Consider the following 21,660-nt stretch of genomic DNA (forward strand, 5'->3'; position numbering starts at 1 on the left):
GATGAATGGACAGATAGATGGATGGATGGATAGATGGATGGATCTATGAATGGACGGACATATGGATGGACTGATGGATGAATAGATAGATGGATAGATGGAAGGATGGATGGATGGACGGACTGACGGATAGATGGCTGGATGGATGGCTAGATGGATGGATGGATAGATGGATGGACTGATTGTATGGAAGGATGGATGGACCGACTGACGGATAGATGGATGGATGGATTGACGGACGTATGGATGGATGGACGGATGGATGAATGGATAGATGGATCGATTGATGGATGGATGGACGGACTGAGGGATAGATCGATGGATGGATGTACGGATGGATAGAGCGATGGATGGATAGAGCGATGGTCGGATGGATGGAAGTACGGATGGATGGAAGTACGGCTGGATAGAGCGATGGATGGATGGAAGTATGGATGGATAGAGCGATGGATGGATGGCTGGACGAAACCAGAAGTACAGTATGTACATTGTGTGAAGGGGGGAGGCTCGTTTGGATACAGCTGGATGGAAGAAGAGCAAACTACTCCACCAGAAGCGATTGGTGTCGTTAAAACTACGACCACACCACTGAATCTCTGCAGGGAATTTCCCATTGCCCTTGATTTATCAGCCGGAGGAAGAATCCGTCTCCCACGGCGTCTTTCCCGCTGAGCCCGGCTGCAGCGGCGGCCATAAACCAAAGAGGGTGCTCGGGCCGCAGAGGAGATTGAGGATTAAATGTACCACGCTGTAGCGCCACTGGGTCATTTTATATGTCTAACCTCCGAACGGAAGAGTGGGGAGATGAGCTCCCTGGGCAGTGTGTGTGTGTGTGTGTGTGTGTGTGTGTGTGTGTGTGTGTGTGTGTGTGTGTGTGTGTGTGTGTGTGTGTGTGTGTGTGTGTGTGTGTGTGTGTGTGTGTGTGTGTGTGTGTGTGTGTGTGTGTGTGTGTGTGTGTGAACGTGAACCTGATGAGCCAGATTTCATGGCTCCAGAGGTGATCACAGTGAGGCGTTCAGGTTCTCATTTCCTCTTTTCTTTCTTTCCGTTTTATTTCGCTCTCTGCCCCCCCCCCCTCCCCCCTCCCCTCGGTTTTGCTTCACGAGTCTCTGTGGCATGCATGACATTCAGCTGAACAATAATCATTAAAAAAGGGGAGAGTTTTAGAGTTTAGAGCTCCAGTGGTTTCAATGGAAGACCAATTACAGACTTGAATTAGTTTGCAAATTAAAGAGTCATTATGGAGACCTAATCCTGTCAGGCACAGCTTAGGACGCCCTGTACAAAGGGGCCACATTAAACCCCCTAAGAGTGCAGCTTAATGAAATTACCCCGGCGACGCGTGACACATTGTGATACTTCATCTCCTTCTCCTCTATCCCTCCATCTCTACAACAACAACAAAAACAAAAAAAAGCAGCGGGTGGAGGACAGCGAGTCACTCCGCTTGGAATCAAACCAAATATGGAGTCCGTCCTCTATTCCTCTCTCTTCCTCTCCCTCCGCTCTCCCCCCCCCCCCCCCCCCCCCGACTCGCCGAGAGGCCTTCAGAGTGCTCCCTGTGGCCGAGTCATTGACAAACATTGCTTTGAAATGTAATGAAGTTTGAAATGGGAGCTGCGGTTACAAATATCTTCGGACAGGGGCTGTCACTGGCATGATATCACTATCTCGGGCAATTAGAATCGGCTGCGGGAGAGAGAGAGGGAGCGAGAGAGATGGAGAGAGAGAGAGATGGAGAGAGAGAGAGAGATGGAGAGATTGTGGGCGACAGGCAGCGATCCCACAGAGTTTTACACGAGTGTTCGGAGGCACACAAGTGGTGCATTCACATGCTCAGCCTAATACTAGATGTCTGTGCTTACTTGTGGTTGTAGTTGGATTGATTATCATTCAGCTACTCGATGTAGACGTGTTTAAAATCTCTAGACAATTTAGCATTTAGCATTTTTATCGAGTAATCAGTATCAGAACAATGTGATTCGCAATAAATCACCCCAGGCTGAATCCTCCTCGAATTGAACATTTAAAACGCTGTCAGATACATCGTATACACTTTCATTTTATTTTATTTTTCTCATTTATCATTTTTATTCAGTAATCAGTATCAGAACAATGTGATTCGCAATAAATCACCCTAGGCTGAATCCTCCTCGAATTGAACATTTAAACGCTGTCAGATACACCGTATACACTTTCATTTTATTTTTCACATTTTCATTTCTTTTAAATTCTTAAATGTAATATGCCCAGCTATTTTATTGTATTGTATATTTATTTTAAAAAGCTTTTTTTTTTTGCTACTGCTTCAAGTAATTTCCCCCTGGTTGACGAATAAATAAAAATGTAATATAATATCCGTCATCAAAATCTATTGAGAAGAAATGCTCGACTTGTTATTTTGCAGCCTGCGGGGAAAAAAAAAATCTTTGCGATGGCGCCGATATCCGCGCCCGGCCGTATATTATTTGCGTCTTTATTATTCACAGAACAGGTGTGCCGGCATTATTCTGTAGAGATCCATCCGCATTACAGCAGGTGTTGACAAACTGCCGCGGAAACATCCAGGTGGTTTATTATCCACGTTTATGTTCACACGTGAACCCGAATATCGGCGTGATTATTATCAATACCGGATCCGTCGTTAACATCTGTCGGCGGGACGGCTGATTAAGCGGCGGAGCGAACGGAGCGTTGTGCGGCGTCTCCCTCTTTTGTTTCACTTTCTAAAAACCAGCGGTGCAAACCCAGCCGTATATTCCGAGGAAACAACCGTGTATAACTCATTTTAATTCGACGATACGGACGGAAGAGAAGCCCCCCCCCAAAATCAAGAAAAACACACATTTCTTTGCTTTTTTGGACGTGGATATCTACTCTATGTTGACGAAACATGTGACTCCCTCCGCCAGGAACGTACGTGATGCACGTGTCGGCGTTCGACGGCGACGACAACACCACGGCCAACGGGATGGTGCGCTATCGAATCCTGTCCCAGACGCCGCACACGCCCATCCCCAACATGTTCACCATCAACAGCGAGACGGGGGACATCGTCACCGTGGCGCCCGGCCTCGATCGAGAGGTTGGTCCTCTCTCTCTCGGCATTGTTTACTCTGATGACACTGAGATGTGACTTGCAAGTGAAGTCACCAGACACACACACACACACACACACACACATTTATCTTCTTTTTTTGTTACAGTGCATCGCCTTCTTCTGCGATCGCCTTGTTTATGGAGCTATAAAAGTTGTGACAAGATCCAAAATGTGTTTATCCTCGCGCCGCGGACGTGTCGGTGACAACTCGGCAAAGACATCTCCGAGACACACCCGTCCTCCCGACCCGCCAACAGTGACAGAGCTATTAACGACACATCACGCTGCGGTGGACTGCTCGTGTTGTGCTGTGTGTGTGTGGGTGTGTGTGTGGGTGTGTGTGTGTACAGTATGAGCTTGTGCGGGAAAGAGAAAGTGGAAATGTCTGAGATGGAATGCCCTTGACACCTGTCAGACAAACACAGAAGCCCCACATAATCACGTCTGCACTCGCTAAAACACAGGCAATGGAGGGGGGGGGAGAGAGGGGTCCATTGCGTCCTCCGTCTTCACGCAGTGTGAGGAGACGGATTCGTGGGTTCATGTGTGTGTTAGCGGTGTGCGACAGCACGGCTTGAGATCCGTGTGTAACTGGAACAGTTTGGCTCCACACCTTCCTTTTTGTATTAGTTGTTTTCATCCGGTCACTAACTATCCTGTCATTCCAGATCCTGCTTCCCATCTCGTCAGTCCAACTCCCCTCACCTGCCTCTGATCACTCCCTCGTTAGTCCCTCATTACCTTCACCTGGTCCTCATGCCCATCTCACCTGTTGCCCATTCCCTCGTTAGTCCCTGTCTTTTTTTACTCTAGTCTGTCGGCTGCTTATCCAGCCAGTCACCCCTAATGTCGGAGCATAACTCGGATCCACGATAACACACACACACACACACACACACACACACACACACACACACACACACACACACGGGCACGTTCGTACCACTGCACTTGTGGGGACCCCCCATTCAGATGTCATTCATCCAGAGCCCTTGACTGTGTGTGTGTGTGTGTGTGTGTGTGTGTGTGTGTGTGTGTGTGTGTGTGTGTGTGTGTGTGTTTGGGCCCATTGTGAAGGTAGATAAGCGATGTTTAAGGCCAGTCCGTTTATCTTTCACCCTGGCACATGAACAATGAGTCCGTGTTCGGCGTGCAGGTCCGCGAGCGCAATGCGGGGTGAATGAAAACAAGGTTTCTGAACACGAGATGCGGACGCAGACGTCCACGGTCGTGTGACATCATCCGGATAACATACGCACGGTGTGAATGGGACGGGAACAAAGTGGAAGAGAACCGTCAATCCATCACAACCACATGCTGCCCCCCCCCCACCCCCCCACCCACAAGCAAATCTCAACCCAAACCGTATTCTAACTTTAAACCACCTTTAAAAAAACTAAAAGGAATACTTCAACATCCATACGACCATTTGTATATCAATTACTCCCCCCTGGAAGTTTTGAAGAGAAATCTGGTTTTGATGAATTTAACTAAATGTGTGTTCCAAATATTTGTAATCGTGATTGATTGAGCGAAGATGCACGTGTTTGGGAAGCAGTGAGCCTCCGACTGGATCAATGACACTCGGATTACACTCCTGGAGTGTATTTGGATATATTTTCGCCCCCATTTACTTAAATGCATCATAACTTTATTGTACTTTGATTTACACATGGTCATTCTGTGGGTGGAGTTTAAACGGCCCTATGAAGAAGTGAGGGCCAGCCACGCCGTCCCTCTCATTGACAAGAGCGTATTAATAATTAAATGCATGTGCATGCATCCATCTCTCACACACATTTGTATACAAATAAACTGAATTGAATTGAATTGAATTGTATATTTATGAATCCCATCATGGGCGCACACTGAACCCTCCTGTTGCCTTAGGGTCAATTTGACCCCATTCAATGTTTAACCCTCCTGTTACCTTCATATTTACTGACATATTTTACCCTCGGGGTCAATTTGCACCCCAGCAATTAAAACCTCCAGAAAATTATTAGAATTAATATTCTTTCCCAAGTTTAAGTGTGAGGTACTTTATGTTTGTTTGTTTGTTGACTACCTAAATAGCCCTTTAAATATATAAAAAAGTTGATATTTCTTATATGTTTGACACAGTGAAAAACAGCCTGGGGTCAAATTGACCCCAAAGAACACCGACATTAAACATTGAATGGGGTCAAATTGTCCCTAAGGTAACAGGAGGGTTAAACACCGTTTCTCTCGCACACAGATGCGTGCTTCTGTTTTCCTGCAGGTTAATTGTTCTTATGCAGCAGATAAAAAAGTGTCAAACCATGCAGAAGAAGAAAAGAAGCTCTATGTATTGTACATAAACTCCACAAAAGGATGCTGCACAGCACACTGCGGCGCTTCCCTGGTCCACTTAAAGTCAGCACTTAGGCCCCTTTGAAACTTTGAAACTTTCTTCCTCTCCCTTCTTGGGCTGGGCGAACACACACACACACACACACACACACACATAAGCGTCTATTTTTGGTAGTGCTGCTCCCTTGCGCATTGGCTGCATCCCCTGCCGTCTCTCATCCTCTCCTCTGTTCTTCACTTTTGAACGGTTTTCTTTCCCTTCCTTTATCAACTCCCACACCGATTCTCTTCTAAAGGTTTCATCCGCTGGTCCGCAGCGGCCTTATAAGGGCTGGTTGACGGCAGCGGACCTCGCTCCTCCGGAGGAGGAGGAGAAAGAGGAGGAGGAGGAGGAGGAAGCTGCGCGCATGCTGCGGCGTTGCAATGCTGAGAGGTTCAGAGCAGCTCTACATAATTACTCCCTTGTCTAATTAGTGAGAGTGTTGTGTGTACATGCCGTACACTGGCTGATGGGACAGTCAGCCAAGCGCTGAACAATAAATGGAGAAAGAGAGGTGTGTGTGTGCGCGTGTGTGTGTGTGTGTGTGTGTGTGTGTTAATGAGAGTGTGTGTACAAGGTTGGAGTTCAGCATCGAGATGAGAGGAACCGAGAGGAGCTGTCTAATCCGCCTGATGCGGCGTCTCGGCCTAATTGGGATATTTACTCGGTAATTAGCAGGTGAGGGAGACACTGGGAATGTAATTGGGAATCTCAGCAGCGAGGAGACGCATTACCCCAGACAGCCGGCTCCCGGGCTCCATCCCCCCACCCCCATTAGGAGCACCGCGGGACAGAAGAAGAAGAGACGGGACGCTGCCGAGTGCGTAAGAGAAGCTCAGCTCCTCGTGAAGTGACACTTGTGTCACTTCAAAAAAGGGAAGGAATGGCGTTTATCATCCCAAGATTCAAGATTCAAGATGTTTTATTTGTCACATACACACACAGGGTGTGCAGTGAAATGAAAGTGGCAATGCTCAGCAGGAATGTGCAAGGGCAACAAGTACACACTATTTACAATAAAAAACAACACAATATTTACAGTAAGTGTGTGTGTGTGTGTGTGTGTGTGTGTGTGCCTAAGAGGGGCAGTTGTGTGGGTCTATGTGGGGGTCCTGGTGAGGTCGGAGTTCACAATCCTGATGGCCTGAGGAAAGAAACTCCGTCTCAGTCTCTCTGTTCTTGCAGCGTGACTACGGAGGCGCCTGCCTGACCGCAGCAGCTGAAACAGTCTGTTGTTGGGGTGGTGAGGATCCTTCATGATCCTGCCGGCTCTGGTTCTGCACCTCCTGGTGTACAAGTCCTGCAGGGTGGGAGTGTGGTTCAATAGTGCGTTCAGCCGAACGCACTACTCTCTGCAGAGCCTTCCTGTCCTGAGCGGAGCAGTTGCCAAACCAGGCTGTGATGCTTCCTGTCAGGACGCCTCTACAGCTCCAGAGTAGAAGGACTGAAGGATCCTCTGGGAAACTTTAAATTTCCTCAGCTGCCTGAGGTGGTAGAGGCGCTGCCTTGCCTTTCTCACCAGAGTGTCTGTGTTTGTTGACCATGTCAGATCCTCGGTGATGTGGACTCCCAGGTATTTATACCCGCTCACCCTCTCCACAGTAGTCCCGTTAATCCCCAGTGGTGAGTACGTCGTCTGTTGTTGTACCCTCCTAAAGTCCACAATCAGCTCCTTAGTTTTGGTGACATTCATGATGAGGCTGTTGTCCTGGCACCAGAGTGACAGATCAGCAACTTCCTCCAGGTAGGCCTTCTCGTCGTTGTCGGAGATCAGGCCCACCACCACTGTGTCATCCGCAAACTTGATGATGGTGTTGAGCTGAACCTGGCCACACAGTCATGTGTGTACAGGGAGTACAGTAGGGGCTGAGGACGCAACCCTGGGGGATCCTGTGTTCAGGGTGAGGATTTGGAGGTGTGTCTGCCCACCCTGACCACCTGTGGCCTGGCGGTCAGGAAGTCCAGGATCCAAGCACACAGGGGGTGTTCAGTCCCAGCTCAATCAGCTTGCCGGCCAGTCTGGAGGGGACTATGGTGTTGAAAGCTGAACTATAATCAATGAACAGCAGTCTCACATAGCCCCCTCTGGCTGTCCAGATGAGAGAGTGTGGTGTGCAGTACCTGGGAGACAGCATCATCCGTGGATCTGTTTGGGCGATAAGCAAACTGCAGCGGGTCCATGGAGGAAGGGAGGAAGGCGCAGATGTAGTCCTTTATCAGCCTCTCAAAGCATTTCATGACCACCGAGGTGAGGGCCACCGGTCGGTAGTCATTCATACATGCTGGAGAAGCATTCTTGGGCACAGGGACAATAGTGGATCTCTTGAAGCAGGCGGGGACCCCCCTCCTATTATCGCTCCGCAGATAGTCTATTAATCTCCGTCGGTCGGATCGTTGTCTTCACATCTGTCCGTCAGCGGCGCCGCCGAATAAGTGGCGTCTTTGATGACATTCCCCGTGGGGGAGGCTTCACTCTGCCGCCTTCAGACGTGAGTGTGTGTGTGTGTGTGTGTGTGTGTGTGATACGATCCCGTCGAGGAGGTTTCAACTCAGAGGTTTCAACTCAGCCCGGATGAAAAGACTTCACCCTTGAGTTTCAAAATAAGAGCGCGGCGGGGCAGCTACAATGGAGCAGAGCGCTCCTCTGGGACCCGCACTGCGTGGATGTTGCTTAAGACGAAAAGGAAGAGAAAGCTTCTTCTTTTCTTTCTTCAGACGGATAACTGCACACTTGTTGTTTTTCTTTCCACAGAAAGTGTCCCAGTACACCATCATCGTGCAGGCCACGGACATGGAGGGCAACCTGAACTTCGGCCTTTCCAACACGGCCACCGCCATCATCACTGTCACGGACATCAACGACAACCCTCCCATGCTGACCTCCAGAACCGTGAGTCGCTGCACACGAGGGAGTCGGGATGAGGGCCTCCATTGTTTAGAGGAGGATGATGATGAGGGTCTGGGGGGGTTCAGAGAAGAGGGTGGAGAAATGAGTAGTGTGTAGAAATAGGGTGGGGGGGGGCTCAAGAGAGGAAAGACTTCCATGAAGAGAGAGATGGAAGGAGAGCTGGAAAGGAAAAGGGAGGGAGGGATGAGGAAAGGAGAAAGGAAACAATGCCGTTATGTCATTACAAAGGAGGATTTACACAAGGACGGTGAAGGAGGGTTATAGAAGCGTGAGGATGGCTGCACACACACACGTACTAATCCATACCCATTGACTTCCATCAGCAAGAGAACTGGAGCCCGCAAAACGATAATGATTGTTGTCACAATGGCGATATTTAAAATGATGATTGCATCACGGAAAGGTGATTATTGAGAGCGAGGTCAAAGTTAAAAGTCATCATCGTCATCACGAGTGCAGCGGAGACATTTCTACGAAGTTACTGAGAAGTTGACTTTTTTACTCAATCTCACAGGGTTCATACATGGAAAACCTGGAAAAGTCCATGACTATTTATTATTTTATTTATTTATTTATTTTATTTTATTTATTTTATTTTATTTATTTTATTTATTTTATTTATTTATTTCATTTATTTTATTTATTTTATTTATTTTATATTATTCATTTTATTATTTTATTTATTTATTTTATTATTTTATTTATTTAGTTATTTCCAGGCTTGGAAAAGACCTTGAAAAAAATAAAATGTCATGGAAATGTGTTATATTGAATAATTAATGTGCTTAAAATAAAGACGCTTAAAATATAAACTGGCATACGCTCTCATACGGGTGAACAAACCATAGCTGAAAAGTTTGGTGGCCATAGCAACAGCGTTTTAGGGAGGCGGTCGGGTTAATCCACTAAACCAGGGAAGTGTAGATTCAACCATACGTGGCTTCATGTGGGAAAAGTACTTATTATTAGTTTAAATACTAAATGTTCCCATTTTTATAAGTATTCACCGAGATTACACAAAATATTTGGTCATGGAAATTTGGTTTAAAGGTCCTGAAAAGAAAAGGGTCAAAGCAGAGGGGAGAAGAAAGAGGGAAGGAGAGTTCTGAGGGAACGACGGGGCGAGGAGAAGGAATGAGGGATTATTTGGTCGCGGGAGCAGTTTTCCTCGGTGATGAAGCACGGACACGCCCCCTCGTAAATCAAAGGCTCCTTCCTGACTCGGCATCCCGCCCTCTGATTTAAGACGCTCCGCTCACGGTGGCGTATTGATAATCGTGGCGAGCAACGGATTGATATTCTCTAACTGCGCCTCCGCCATGTTTAAGTGCATTTCCATCATCGCCGAAGCAGCGGAGTTAATACGATCATGGATATTGATGATGGACTTTAGCGGAGGTTTTTTTTTTTTGGAGCCGCGACGAGCGGAGCACCTCCACCCACGCCCTTCATCAATCACCCGATTTTAGCGGCGGGGGTAACATAGAAGCCATTTTGTTGAGAATGCAGACCATTATGCACATATTTAGCGTTGGCAATAAACCCCATAGATCTTTTCAACGTGTCCCGGAAATATAACGTTTTGGGGGGGAATTTGTCTTTTAATGTCGAGGACTAATATTTCATCGCGCCGATCAGAGGCCGCCCTATTTTTTTTGCCACTTGCTTTGTGTTTCTGGGATGCGGATTGAGGAGATGACATGGGAAAAAAATGTCACCCGTCTCGTGTTTTTGCTTGTGAAGGCGTCCGGGGGGGGGGGCGGGTATCCTCTTCACAATGTCCCCATGATGAAGGTCCCTGTTACTCCTCTCTCTCTCTCTCTCTCTCTCTCTCTTCTCACCTCCCCCCTGCCTCTGTCAGCCTTTTGCCCGCTGCCAAAATAATGACAGAAGGGTGAGAGTGTTGGCAAGGGGTGTTTTGTCAAGTGCTGGCACTCTGAGCCAATCACAATCAAAGAGTGTGTGTGTGTGTGTGGTCCCCCCCCACCCACCTGGGGACAAGAAACTTTACCTGATCAGAGGAAAAGTCTCTGCTGAAAGACGCCGCAGTCATACGTCAACCCTCGTGTCACAACAAGTCCTCCCCCCTCCCCACCCCAGTTTTTTTAATTATTTTTTTATCCGTGACGGATTGAAATGCTCTCCGTTCAAAAAGGATCGCTCACGTTTGAATCGCAATCCGACGCCGACGCCACCGGACGTCGAAGCATCGGCGTTCTCACTCAGATAAAAAAAGATGGAGTCTTCGAGAAAATAGAGCGACCGCTTAATGCAACCGAGTAGAGGACGGCCGGCTCCGAGACGACGACAAAAACAACGTCGCGATCTAACGTCGCGAGTTCCTCAGGCGTGTAGCTTCCACCGTTACTTGAAGTGAAATGTCTGAACATTCATTTGCTTGGCGGTTGTACTGACCTTTCGGGGGAATTTTTTTTTAAAAAGCTGCCGTGCCTCGTGACATTTTCCCACAGGGAAAAAAATAAAAGTGACTATTATAACCGGTTGCTCTGGACGCTTGTAGCTCCGCCCACTTTTCTGAAGAGCTACTAATCGTGAGAATGAGAGCTTCTTGGTTGACCCTCCGAAGTCTCTCCCCGTCCCATCTGGTTCACTCCTGCCGCTGCCGAGAGGGAAGATGCTCGAGGGCCCTCAGGAGCTCGAGAGCCGTCTCTGAAGATGCGTGTTTTCCATTGAATTGGCAATCGAGGAGTCCCCGAAAAAAAAGCAAACGGCGGTAATAGACCGCCGCCTCTTAACGCGCGGCGTCCTGCTTATCCAACGCAGGCAGCGCGTCACGGCCACCCGGACGTGTCTTAAGAATGCCATCGAGTCTCCGAACGGCTCTCCTGACGCGGCCCCCTAATCCGGTGATGCGCGGGTATTGCCAGGCAGGGTATTATGGTCTGTCGGAGTGTTTGGTCTGGGGGCTTTTGCTCTTTGATATCCGACACTCGCGTAAGCGGCTCAGCGGCTCTTCCGCGCCCGCTACCCCGTTTATTGACGCGGCGACGGTGGTGCGATGCCTTCGCCAACGCGCTCACCTTCTGACCCCCGTGTGATTGGTCGAGAGCCGAAAAGGGGTTTTGTGTTGGCGCCGTGGGCGAAATACTGTTTTTTTTCCCCGTCAATTTCATTTTTGATATACCGGTGCAGTCGTTGCTGTTGTTGGTTTGGTCTTTGTGGGCTTCATCCCCCTGAGCCGGTGCAGCTTTGATCAATCCCCTCCGTAACAGACATGTGACAGACAGCGGCTCACTTCCCATCAGGCTTATCGGGACAAAGCACATGTGTTCGCGCGGCAACGGGGAACAAGCAAAAGCCACTCGTACACACTCCAACAGATGTTCTAACCCTCCCTCCCGCCGCCAGCTCCTTTCTGTTCAGCAATTCTCTCGTCCTTTGTCACGTCGGCTTTCAAGAGGATCGAAATATTATTGCTCGTCAAAAAAACCAAATTGGGCATTGGGTAAAAAGCAGCAAACACTGAAAGTGGAACAACGCCCTCGTGTGCATGTGCTTATTATTGGTGTTTAATGCTTGTTTACTACTCAGCTGTGCAAAAAATATATGTAACTAGAATGGGCACTCGGTAGAGCGCATACCTTCGCATATCACAAGATTGGGCATTGAATTATGAACATGTTGGCATTAGTTGCATGCCAATTGGATAAAAATTGACCGCGCTACACTCAAAAAAACGATTCAAGCCCTTCTTAGAGGTGACACATTTAAATATTGTTTTGATACATTTAAATAAATCAATTACAAAACGAAGATATTTTTTATGGGTGTAACACAAAATGTATGAATACTTTCATTTCTTAGATTTATTTAGGTTACACTCACAAAAACGATTCAAGCCCTTCTTCGAGGTGACACATTTAAATATTGTTTGATACATTTAAATAAATCAATTACAAAAATAGATATTTATATTTAATGAGTGGAACACAAAATGTATGAATTCTTTCGTTTATTAGATTTATTTAGGTTAGATGGTGTGCGTATCAACTCAATATAAATGTGTTTCATTGAGGACTACCCTTTGCGCATGCGCCAGCTGAAAATCAGTTGTTTACAAGGTGAAGACACTTTCAGGGCTGTATGGTGGTGTAGTGGCTAGCACTGTCGCCTCAAAGCCAGAGGTCTGTGGGTTCAATTCCCAGTCGGGGCTTTCCTTCTGTGTGGAGTTTGCATATTTTCTTAGTTAGTTAGTTAGTTTATATTTTGAGTTGGACAACACAAATTAATTTAATTTAATGAATATCGTTATTTTATTTTAGATGTATTTGATACAAATGAGTTGGACTAACTTAATTACATTGTATTGCACTGATGTGCTAAATTTGTGTTGGAGTTGCATATAATTATTGGATGGAAAACCTGCCAACAATTTAATTGAGTTCATCCAATGAGTCATTTCTTTGAGTGTGCGAGTAACACGCATACAAATAAATAAATAAATACACGGCGAACAAAACATAACCTTCCGCATTTTCACTGCGAAGGTAATAATCATAAAACTTACTGTACCTGAAAACCTGAAAGGAGAGATTTCCACGTTCCATCCCAACGGCCCTCAGCAACAGGCCCGGTGAAGTCCACCCGATATCATTCTCTTGTACTTTCTTCACAGTTTTCCGGCGAGGTGCCAGAGAACCGGGTGGATCTGGCGGTGGCGAATCTCACGGTGATAGATGCCGACCAGCCGCACTCGCCCAACTGGAACGCCATCTACAGGATCATCAGCGGGGACCCGTCGGGCCACTTCACCATCCGCACCGACCCGGTAACCAACGACGGCATGGTCACCGTGGTGAAGGTAAGCTCCTGCACTTCCAGCTAATCACTTGAAATCCAAACTGTTTGCTGTCCTGGCTCCTGATTGGTGGAACGAGTTCCCCGCTGACATCAGGACAGCAGAAAGTCTCTACATCTTCCGCCGGAGACTAAAAACACATCTTTTCCAACTATATCTGGATTAAAACACAGATTAGCACTTCAGTGGCACTTGAATAGCTCTTATTGTGGTACTTTTGTAGTTCGACTATGTTGAGGAAATGTTACTTTCTGTATTTGTGTTGTTCTTAGTTTAGTTTAGTTTTTAGTTTAGTTTAGTTTATTTTGATCAGCAAAATATACAAAAATCTAAATTCAACAAAAGAAGAAAGTGGCTGACCGAAAGGGTCAAGGCTGAAGCTATCAAATTTATAAGTGCCCTAACCTGTAATTTCACGAAAAAACTTATTTCAGAGAACCATATACATATACCTATATATATACATAAATAATAATACATAACATTTCTATAGCGCTTTTCATAATTCTCAAAGACGCTTTACAACACATAATTTGAAAAATCCTAAAAGCTATGCATTAAAAATTACAATAAAAACAAGCGATAAAAGCAAATAAGAACGTTCAGAGCACACAATCACACATTAAAAGCAGTTTTGAACAGGTGGGTTTTGATTAGTGATTTAAACGATGAGAGTTCGGTGCAGTTTCGGATGATTTTGGGGAGAGAGTTCCAGAGGGAGGGGGCAGAAATGGAGAAGGCTCTGTCACCCCATGTCCGGTGCTTATGAGGAATGGAGAGGAGGTTGGCATAAACATATATACATATACACATGTACATACATATACATACATACATATTCACACATATATACATACAGTATACACACACACATACATAAATACACACACATACATACACATATACACACACACACACATAAATACACACACATACATATTTACATAAAACAATAAACAAACTAGAACGGGCACTCGGTAGAGCGCTTACCTTCGCATATCACAAGATTGGGCATTGAATTATGAACATGTTGGTGTTAGTTGCATGCCAACTGGATAGAAATTGACCGCGCTATGGTAAAAAGAAGATTTTGACCTTTTCATGACCTTGACCTTTGACCCGATCAATCCCAAAATCTAATCAGATGGTCCCCGGATAATAACCAATCATCCCACCAAATTTCATGCGATTCGGTTTCATACTTTTTGAGTTATGCGAGGAACACGCATACAAATAAATAAATAAATAAAAAATAAATACACGGCGATCAAAACATTACCTTCCACATTTTCAATGCGAAGGTAAAAAAAACTTGGCCCCATTAACCGTTACTTATGATGCTTCATCAATGCTGTTACGTCTGTATCTTAGTTTGTACTCTAGGTTGAATTCACTTATTGTAAGTCGCTTTGGATAAAAGCGTCTGCTAAATGACATGTGATGTGATGTGATGTAATGTAATGTAATGTAATTGTAATTGTAAGCGGCCCGGGCCGTAATCCGTAAACACGCTGATCTCAAGTATCGGCGTCGCCTCTTTTTTTTCTTCTGTGTCTCGTCATACCGCCGCTGGTTTTAACACGAGGCGTAATAATAGACCGCAAAGTTAAATGTGGCCCGGGGTCTTTCATATTCCCTCGTATGTCCAAATGAGGGATCGGAGGCTGCGGCGCCCTTCAGAAAACAACCCCCCTCTTACACTCACACACAGCTGGTATTTTAAAAACGCCGTCACAAATTAGTTATTGATTTCTCAATTACGAGGGCAACGCTTTTTTTCACACACTCGTAATGTTCTCGCTGCTGTGGTTTAAATGACACCAACAACAAAACCACGTCTGTGTTAGTGCTCGACCTCTCAGACGCAGAATGTCCCGAGGGGGGGGAACAATTATAATAAAGGAAATAGACAACGGGATGGAAATCTGCTCATATTCTGTTTGTGTATGTAGACGTGTAGACGGGTCCTGTCGAGTGGCCGTCAGCGCTTGTATTTCTGTGCTCACCCATGAGTGGCTCACTATAAATGTGCTTCTGTGTTTTGTAGCATCCAGTTCATGAGCTTGACCCCGGGGACCCTCGGGTATCCCGTACTCCTGCAAATCACATCTCGGCGCCCGACAAAATAAATAAAAAAACAGCAATAGCATCGGCGTGTAATTCCCACAGCGCCCTGAGCAATGTGCATTGGCATTTTGCTTCTCTTCATTATCTCTAGATGACTGCCTTTTGTAATCCATTCCTCTCACACCCTGATGTAAAAAATAAATAATTCCAGCAGGCGCCCCCCCCCCCCCCCCCCCCCCGAGTAGCCGTGAGCTTTCAGCGGAGACCCACGGGAGGTTATCAGCAAATCAGGAAGTTGAGAGACAGGACACCCCCTGGGAGGGAATGAGAAATAGACTGTCTCTCCACGAGTAAACAGAGGGGCTTCGACTCACTCCGGGGGGGGGGGGGGGGGGCGGAACACTTCACATCAGACATCAGACTCCATGTAGGTAAAGTCAAGGAGCCATAGGAAGGAGCTGCTCCTCATCTTTACCATCGCATTAAAAATGCGGAAGGTTATGTGCGTGCGTGTTATTCGCATAAGTAAAAAAGTATTAAACCGAATCACATGAAATTTGGTGGGATGATTGGTTATTATCCGGGGACCATTTGATTTGATTTTGAGATCGATCGGGCCAAAGGTCAAGGTCAAGGTCATGAAAAGGTCAAAATCTTCTTTTTACCATAGCGCGGTAAATTTCTATCCAATTGGCCTGCAACTAATGCCAACATGTTCATGATTCAATGCCCAATCTTGTGATATGCGAAGGTATGCGCTCTACCGAGTGCCCATTCTAGTTACCAATGCGACCGCGAATGCGTCGCGTCCCACCGTCGGCGAGGAATGCGGCGCTCTCCCCCCCCCGTGGGCCCCGCGCTCCCCTGTAAACAAGGGCATCGCCGGGACATGTCGCGCATTGACGCGGCTCTCCTGGGTTATGAGACGCAATCATTTTTCGCCGCGCGGTAATGAAGGCGGTCGACAAACAAGCGCGGGTATAAAAAAAAGAAAAGAAGGCGGGGCTAGTCTGAGTCCGGCGGGAACAACTTAAGCGAAGAGGAACGAGTGAGGGAATGTGAGGCTCGTGGGCAAAAGATGGAAGCCAAGGTGTTGTTGACCTCTTACCTCCTCGGGCTTCCCCCGGGCGGCGTGTGTCCGAGTGTGTGTGTGGAGCCTACAGCTATACTCTATACCCCCCCCCCCCCCCCCCCAATGCTGTGAATACCACTGGCTGCAGATCAAAGAGCCTTGAATGTGGCTTTGCCTGCAAATCGGTTCCCTGTGCACCAAAGGGGTCACACACACACACACACACACACACACACACCAACACACACCTCCTCGTGTCTACATGGATACACACACACAAATACGCACACACCAACACACACCTACTTGTATCTACGTGGATACACACACACATACACACAGACACCTACTCATGTCTCTGTGGATACACACACACCAATACACACACTCCAACACACACACACACCTACTTGTATCTACGTGGATACACACACACACACACAGACACCTACTCATGTCTCTGTGGATACACACACTCCAACACACATACCTACTTGTATCTACGTGGATACACTTACACACACACACCTATTCGTTTCTACATGGATATACACACACACACCTATTCATGTCTACGTGGATACACACACACCAATACACACACACTAACACACCTACTTGTATTTACGTGGAGACACACACACACGCCTACTCATGTCTACGTGGATACACACACACACAAACACACCGCCACGCTTGCGCGCCCTCGTCAACCAAACAGCCCGATTACGAACGCCTTTTATTTGGTTCTTATTTTTAAAACATGGAGCTGCCACGCTGTCCACCGATGACACCGATGTGCTCGGAGTCATTAACGTCGCCGTCAAACGCCGCGGACGCGAGAGGCGTGCGGCGGGAATCATCGCCCGCCTGTTTGGAAATCGTGGCGGCGGAAACCGGCGAGCCGTCGTATTTGTTCTCTTCTTTCTTCATTTAGTTCTTTCCTGCTTGTTGTTGTTGTCATTTGAACCCGGCCGTGTCGTCTTCATTAGGACGGCTCGCAACTGTCACTTCAGTTTAGGCTCAGCCGGTAAAAGCCCCCGTAGAGTACACACACGTACACACAAATACACACGTACACATACACACGTATACACACACACGACACAACAGGCTGAGCCATGACAAGGCCCTATGAATAGTCTAAGCCCTGTGTGTGTGTGTGTGTGTGTGTGTGTGTGTGTGTGTGTGTGTGTGTGTGTGTGTGTGTGTGTGTGTGTGTGTGTGTGTGTGTGTGTGTGTGTGTGTGTGTGTGTGTGTGTGTGTGTTGGTTAGTACTTTAGAGGAAATATAGGAGGTCCATTTCCTCAGGGGAACACTTGACACGGCAGCTGGTCATTTATCTCGTTCTTTATCATCAACAACACATAATCCCGAGCCACACAACAGAAACATTAAGGGGGGGGGGGGGTTATATACTACTACCAGCGTGTCATACTTAAATATGTCACATGGTGTGCCCATAAAAAGTAATAGTGATATAATGATACCGCTAATAAAAGTAATAATCGAGAAGGTCATCATTTTTATTTTTATTTTCCTTACCTGTAAATCCATAATAAAGAGTACGGAATATGGACGATAAAATAATATAAAATAGAGAAAATTATACATAAAGTCCAAAATATTGCAATAAATACCATATGGATCTAGTTTAGAATATAAACCAAACATTTAATTATTAAATATGACTCTGGAGGGTATTTTTATAATGTTGCTGATGTACACAGTGCAGGATTCCCTTAAAGCGTCTCTAAAGCGTAAATATAGTTCAAAGATCTCTTTTCAGAGCGGCGTCATGTCGACCTGAGCACTTTGTGTTGTTATCACTGCTCCCGATGAGCAGCCATGTTGAGAGCCATCAAGATGCAACCCAAATGCTCCCAATCTCGCACCTTTAAGAATTGAATAATATTGAAACGTTCTCACACGCATTATCTTCCTTCCTTCCCCCAGCCAGTGGACTTTGAGATGAACCGTGCCTTCATGCTGACGGTGGTGGTGTCCAACCAGGCCCACCTGGCCAGTGGGATCCAGTCGGCGCTCCAGTCCACGGCCGGGGTCACCATATCCGTCCAGGACGTCAACGAAGCCCCCTACTTCCCCACCAACCCCAAACACATCCGCTTCGAGGAGGGCGTCCCGGCCGGCACCAGCCTGACCACTTTCTCCGCTTCCGATCCCGACCGACTACAGATGCAGCAAACAATCAGGTACTGAGTGACTATAATATATAAATTACCGTTCAAATGTTTGGGGTCACCCAGACAATTTGGTGTTTTCCATGAAAACGCACACTTTTATTTTTCAAATTAATTTCTAAATGAATCGAAAATATAGTCAAGACATTGATAAGGTTAGAAAAATTTATTTTTATTGTAAATATTAATGTTGTTCTTCACACTTGTGGTTCAAAGGAAGGCCAGTTTTATAGCTTCTCTCACCAGCATAACTGTTTTCAACTGCGCTCACATAAAAAGGGTTTACAAGGGTTTTCTACGCCTCCGCGAGTCTTCTAAGGCGATAACACGATGTACCACTAGAACACTGGAGATGGGCCTCTACACACCTATGCAGAGAATAGTCATTAATTTAATGTTATCTTAATTGAGAAAAACTGTGCTTTTCTTTGAAAAATATGGACATCTCTAAGATTTTTCTCTTTTTTTCCAAGTGACCCCACATTTTTGAATGGTAGTGTATATATCATCAAACTACAGACTTGAAAAGCCTAATTGGGCTAATTCTGACATTTTATGAGCATGCCATTAGTTTAAAAGTTCTTCTGGTCCAAATGATTTGGATCTTATTGGATAGCTTGCATTACATATGGATATAGCCTGTGGACCCAGAAGGTACCGCCTGATTGAAGTCTGGCTAGCATGCGTTGCAAGTACAGGACTGGCCAAAAAGAAATCCCTCCATATGCACTAACAGCGGGCTAAAAAGGCTCTTGGATAGGTTCCATGTCAGTAGCTGGGGGTCAAAGGTCAACAAGGGGACTGTATTTTGGCATTGCCAATCCCTCAAAGTCTTACTGTGAGAAGTGTATGAGCCACCAGAGAACTCTCAGTAAGGAGGGGGAGGTTAATAGGGAGCAAAGGCCCCCGGGGGTAATCAGAAGAGAGAGAGAGAGAGAGAGCGAGAGAGAGAGAATAAAGAGAACAGCTGGCTGGAGACCAAGCGGCTGACACAGCATTCTGTCCACCTGCAGTGTTCTAAACCAACCTGAGAGGCCAGCGGGCCTTTTTCCTCCGTCCTGCTGTCAGCTTGACGGGAGCAGTCGTCGGGTTTGTTTTCTTTCTTTCCTTCTCAGCCCAGGAGGTAATCGAGTGCGTTCACATTGCCTCCGTGTCCCAGAGAGAAAAGAGCTTCAGATTGGGCGCGTTGACGCTCACTCACTCACGGAAGGGAAATGTCCTTATAGATGATCAGGCTCGCGTTGGTTTGTCACGGCGCCGCGATCGAGTCGACAGCAGGGCTGTGGCATTAATACCCCCCCCCCCCACACACACACACACACACACACTCCCAAAAGCCCCCCGTCCTTCTGATTCTCTCCGGGGAAAAGATCTGAACAAATCCTACCAGATCATTTCCCAGCAAATGAGAGCAAATTGGGTGTGTATTATAATTTAGGAAGACGCCAAAGTCACCAGCTGGGCTCTCTCTCTCTCTCTCTCTCTCTCTCTTTGACCTCTCTGGTTTCCTCCTTGTTTTCTTCCACGACCCGACTCTACATCTTTGAAATAAGTTCGCCATTTACAACCCCTGCCGTGGTCTGTCACGGTCTCCTAAAGACAACTTTTTTTTTATTTATTTTTTTATCTCCTTCCTCTGCTCTCTAAAGGGAGGCAGGACTATAGAGACGGCAAATCCACCCATCTGGATAGGATATCTATCAATCTGCTTTTACACCAATCCCAAAAAAAGGTATCTTCTCTCTGTTGTGCAAGGACATCGCAGCTGGTCCGTCTCTCGAACTGCTCGTTATTCTGGAGAGAAGGTGTACCAGGGGGAGCTTCGGCCCTGATGTCAGTGTGCGTTCATCAATCGGATAGTTGGCTGACATTTTGGATATGACGCCACCGTTTTTTTAGTGGAGATGCATAAAGAGAAGAGAGAGCGACGAGGAGACGATTTAGAGGGTGACGTTAAAAAAAATCACAATGTGAAGAAGAAGAAGAAGAAAAAAGACCTCGGGGATGGTGGAGGGATGGAGGAAAGAAGTCGCCGACTGCGGGTCAAGGTTTGAACTTGAGAGGTGCTCATCGACACAGGGACACACCGGCAGTGGGCTGTTGGGATTGGGGGGGGGGGGGGGGGAGAGTGAGAGATCATGCATCAGCCGTCAGACACCCCGGCCAGTGAGGTCGAGACACGGCACCGGAGACGCCGGCGTAAATGATTACCCGCACCTCCTCGGCGAAGCTTCGAGACATTGCATTTTTCATCCTCAGGGTCAGGGGTTTGAAAAATAAATGTCACAGCGCTCCCCGCTGCTCGCTAAGATCACCAACCCGCCATGCCTCATCACGCGTGCAGCCTCTCTCGCACGCTCAACCAAGGCCCAAATGAGAGAAACCGTCAGGTGCCGGAGGGAGAGCTCAGGCGGGAGGGAAAAAAGCCTTGGAAATAAAGCCGAAGGAAGGGAATAATTAAACTTTCACACGAAAATATAACATTTAAACCAGATTGTGGTTTTTATTCAAAAAGGAGCCCCGGAGTAAGAATGGACTGTTTACCTCTCCACGGCGTCGGAGAAGCACTTCATTAGAAGTTATCGACGGGGCTGTTGACAGTTGGGATGTGTGAAGTATAAAACTCTGTGGCTGTTTGTACAATCGTAGTTCTGGCGCCACCTTTTCCTGGGCGCAATCCTAAAAAGTGACCGGCTGTAATAAGGCATCGGGTCGTCTGTTCCACTGGTTCTCAACCTTTTTTCGGTGACCTGTGAAATAATTATTTTTTATGCCGAGTACCCCATTTCACGCTGATTGGGTTGAAAAATAGATGTAATACACATCATTGTAACATCAGCGTCTGAAGGACTTTTGTAATGGATGCTCATTTTAAATATATATATTTTAACGTACATTTGCCCACATTTGAGAACCGCCCGTCTATTCAGTGAGTTGGAAGTCTGGACTTCATTTGCTTCATTCGGGGGTCATTACCTTCCCATTGAAAATGCGGAAGGTTATGTTTTGATCGCCATGTATTTATTTATTTGTATGCGTGTTACTCGCATAACTCAAAAAGTATTAAACCAAATCGCATGAAATTTGGTGGGATGATTGGTTATTATCCGGGGACCATT

At 46.6% G+C, this 21,660-nt stretch overlaps 1 protein-coding gene across 1 annotated transcript in view; it reads left to right on the plus strand.

The window, feature by feature from the left end:
* LOC130199287 (cadherin-4-like) overlaps positions 1 to 21,660 on the plus strand; it is a 244,516-nt gene that overhangs the window by 201,325 nt on the left and 21,531 nt on the right. The window contains exons 8-11 of the mRNA XM_056422646.1: positions 2,913 to 3,085; positions 8,227 to 8,364; positions 13,019 to 13,204; positions 18,297 to 18,553. Coding sequence (XP_056278621.1) covers positions 2,913 to 3,085; positions 8,227 to 8,364; positions 13,019 to 13,204; positions 18,297 to 18,553 — 754 coding nt within the window. The remainder of the gene's footprint in view (positions 1 to 2,912; positions 3,086 to 8,226; positions 8,365 to 13,018; positions 13,205 to 18,296; positions 18,554 to 21,660) is intronic.

Source organism: Pseudoliparis swirei, chromosome 9, assembly GCF_029220125.1.
Source record: "Pseudoliparis swirei isolate HS2019 ecotype Mariana Trench chromosome 9, NWPU_hadal_v1, whole genome shotgun sequence".
NCBI classification, from domain to species: Eukaryota; Metazoa; Chordata; class Actinopteri; order Perciformes; family Liparidae; genus Pseudoliparis; species Pseudoliparis swirei.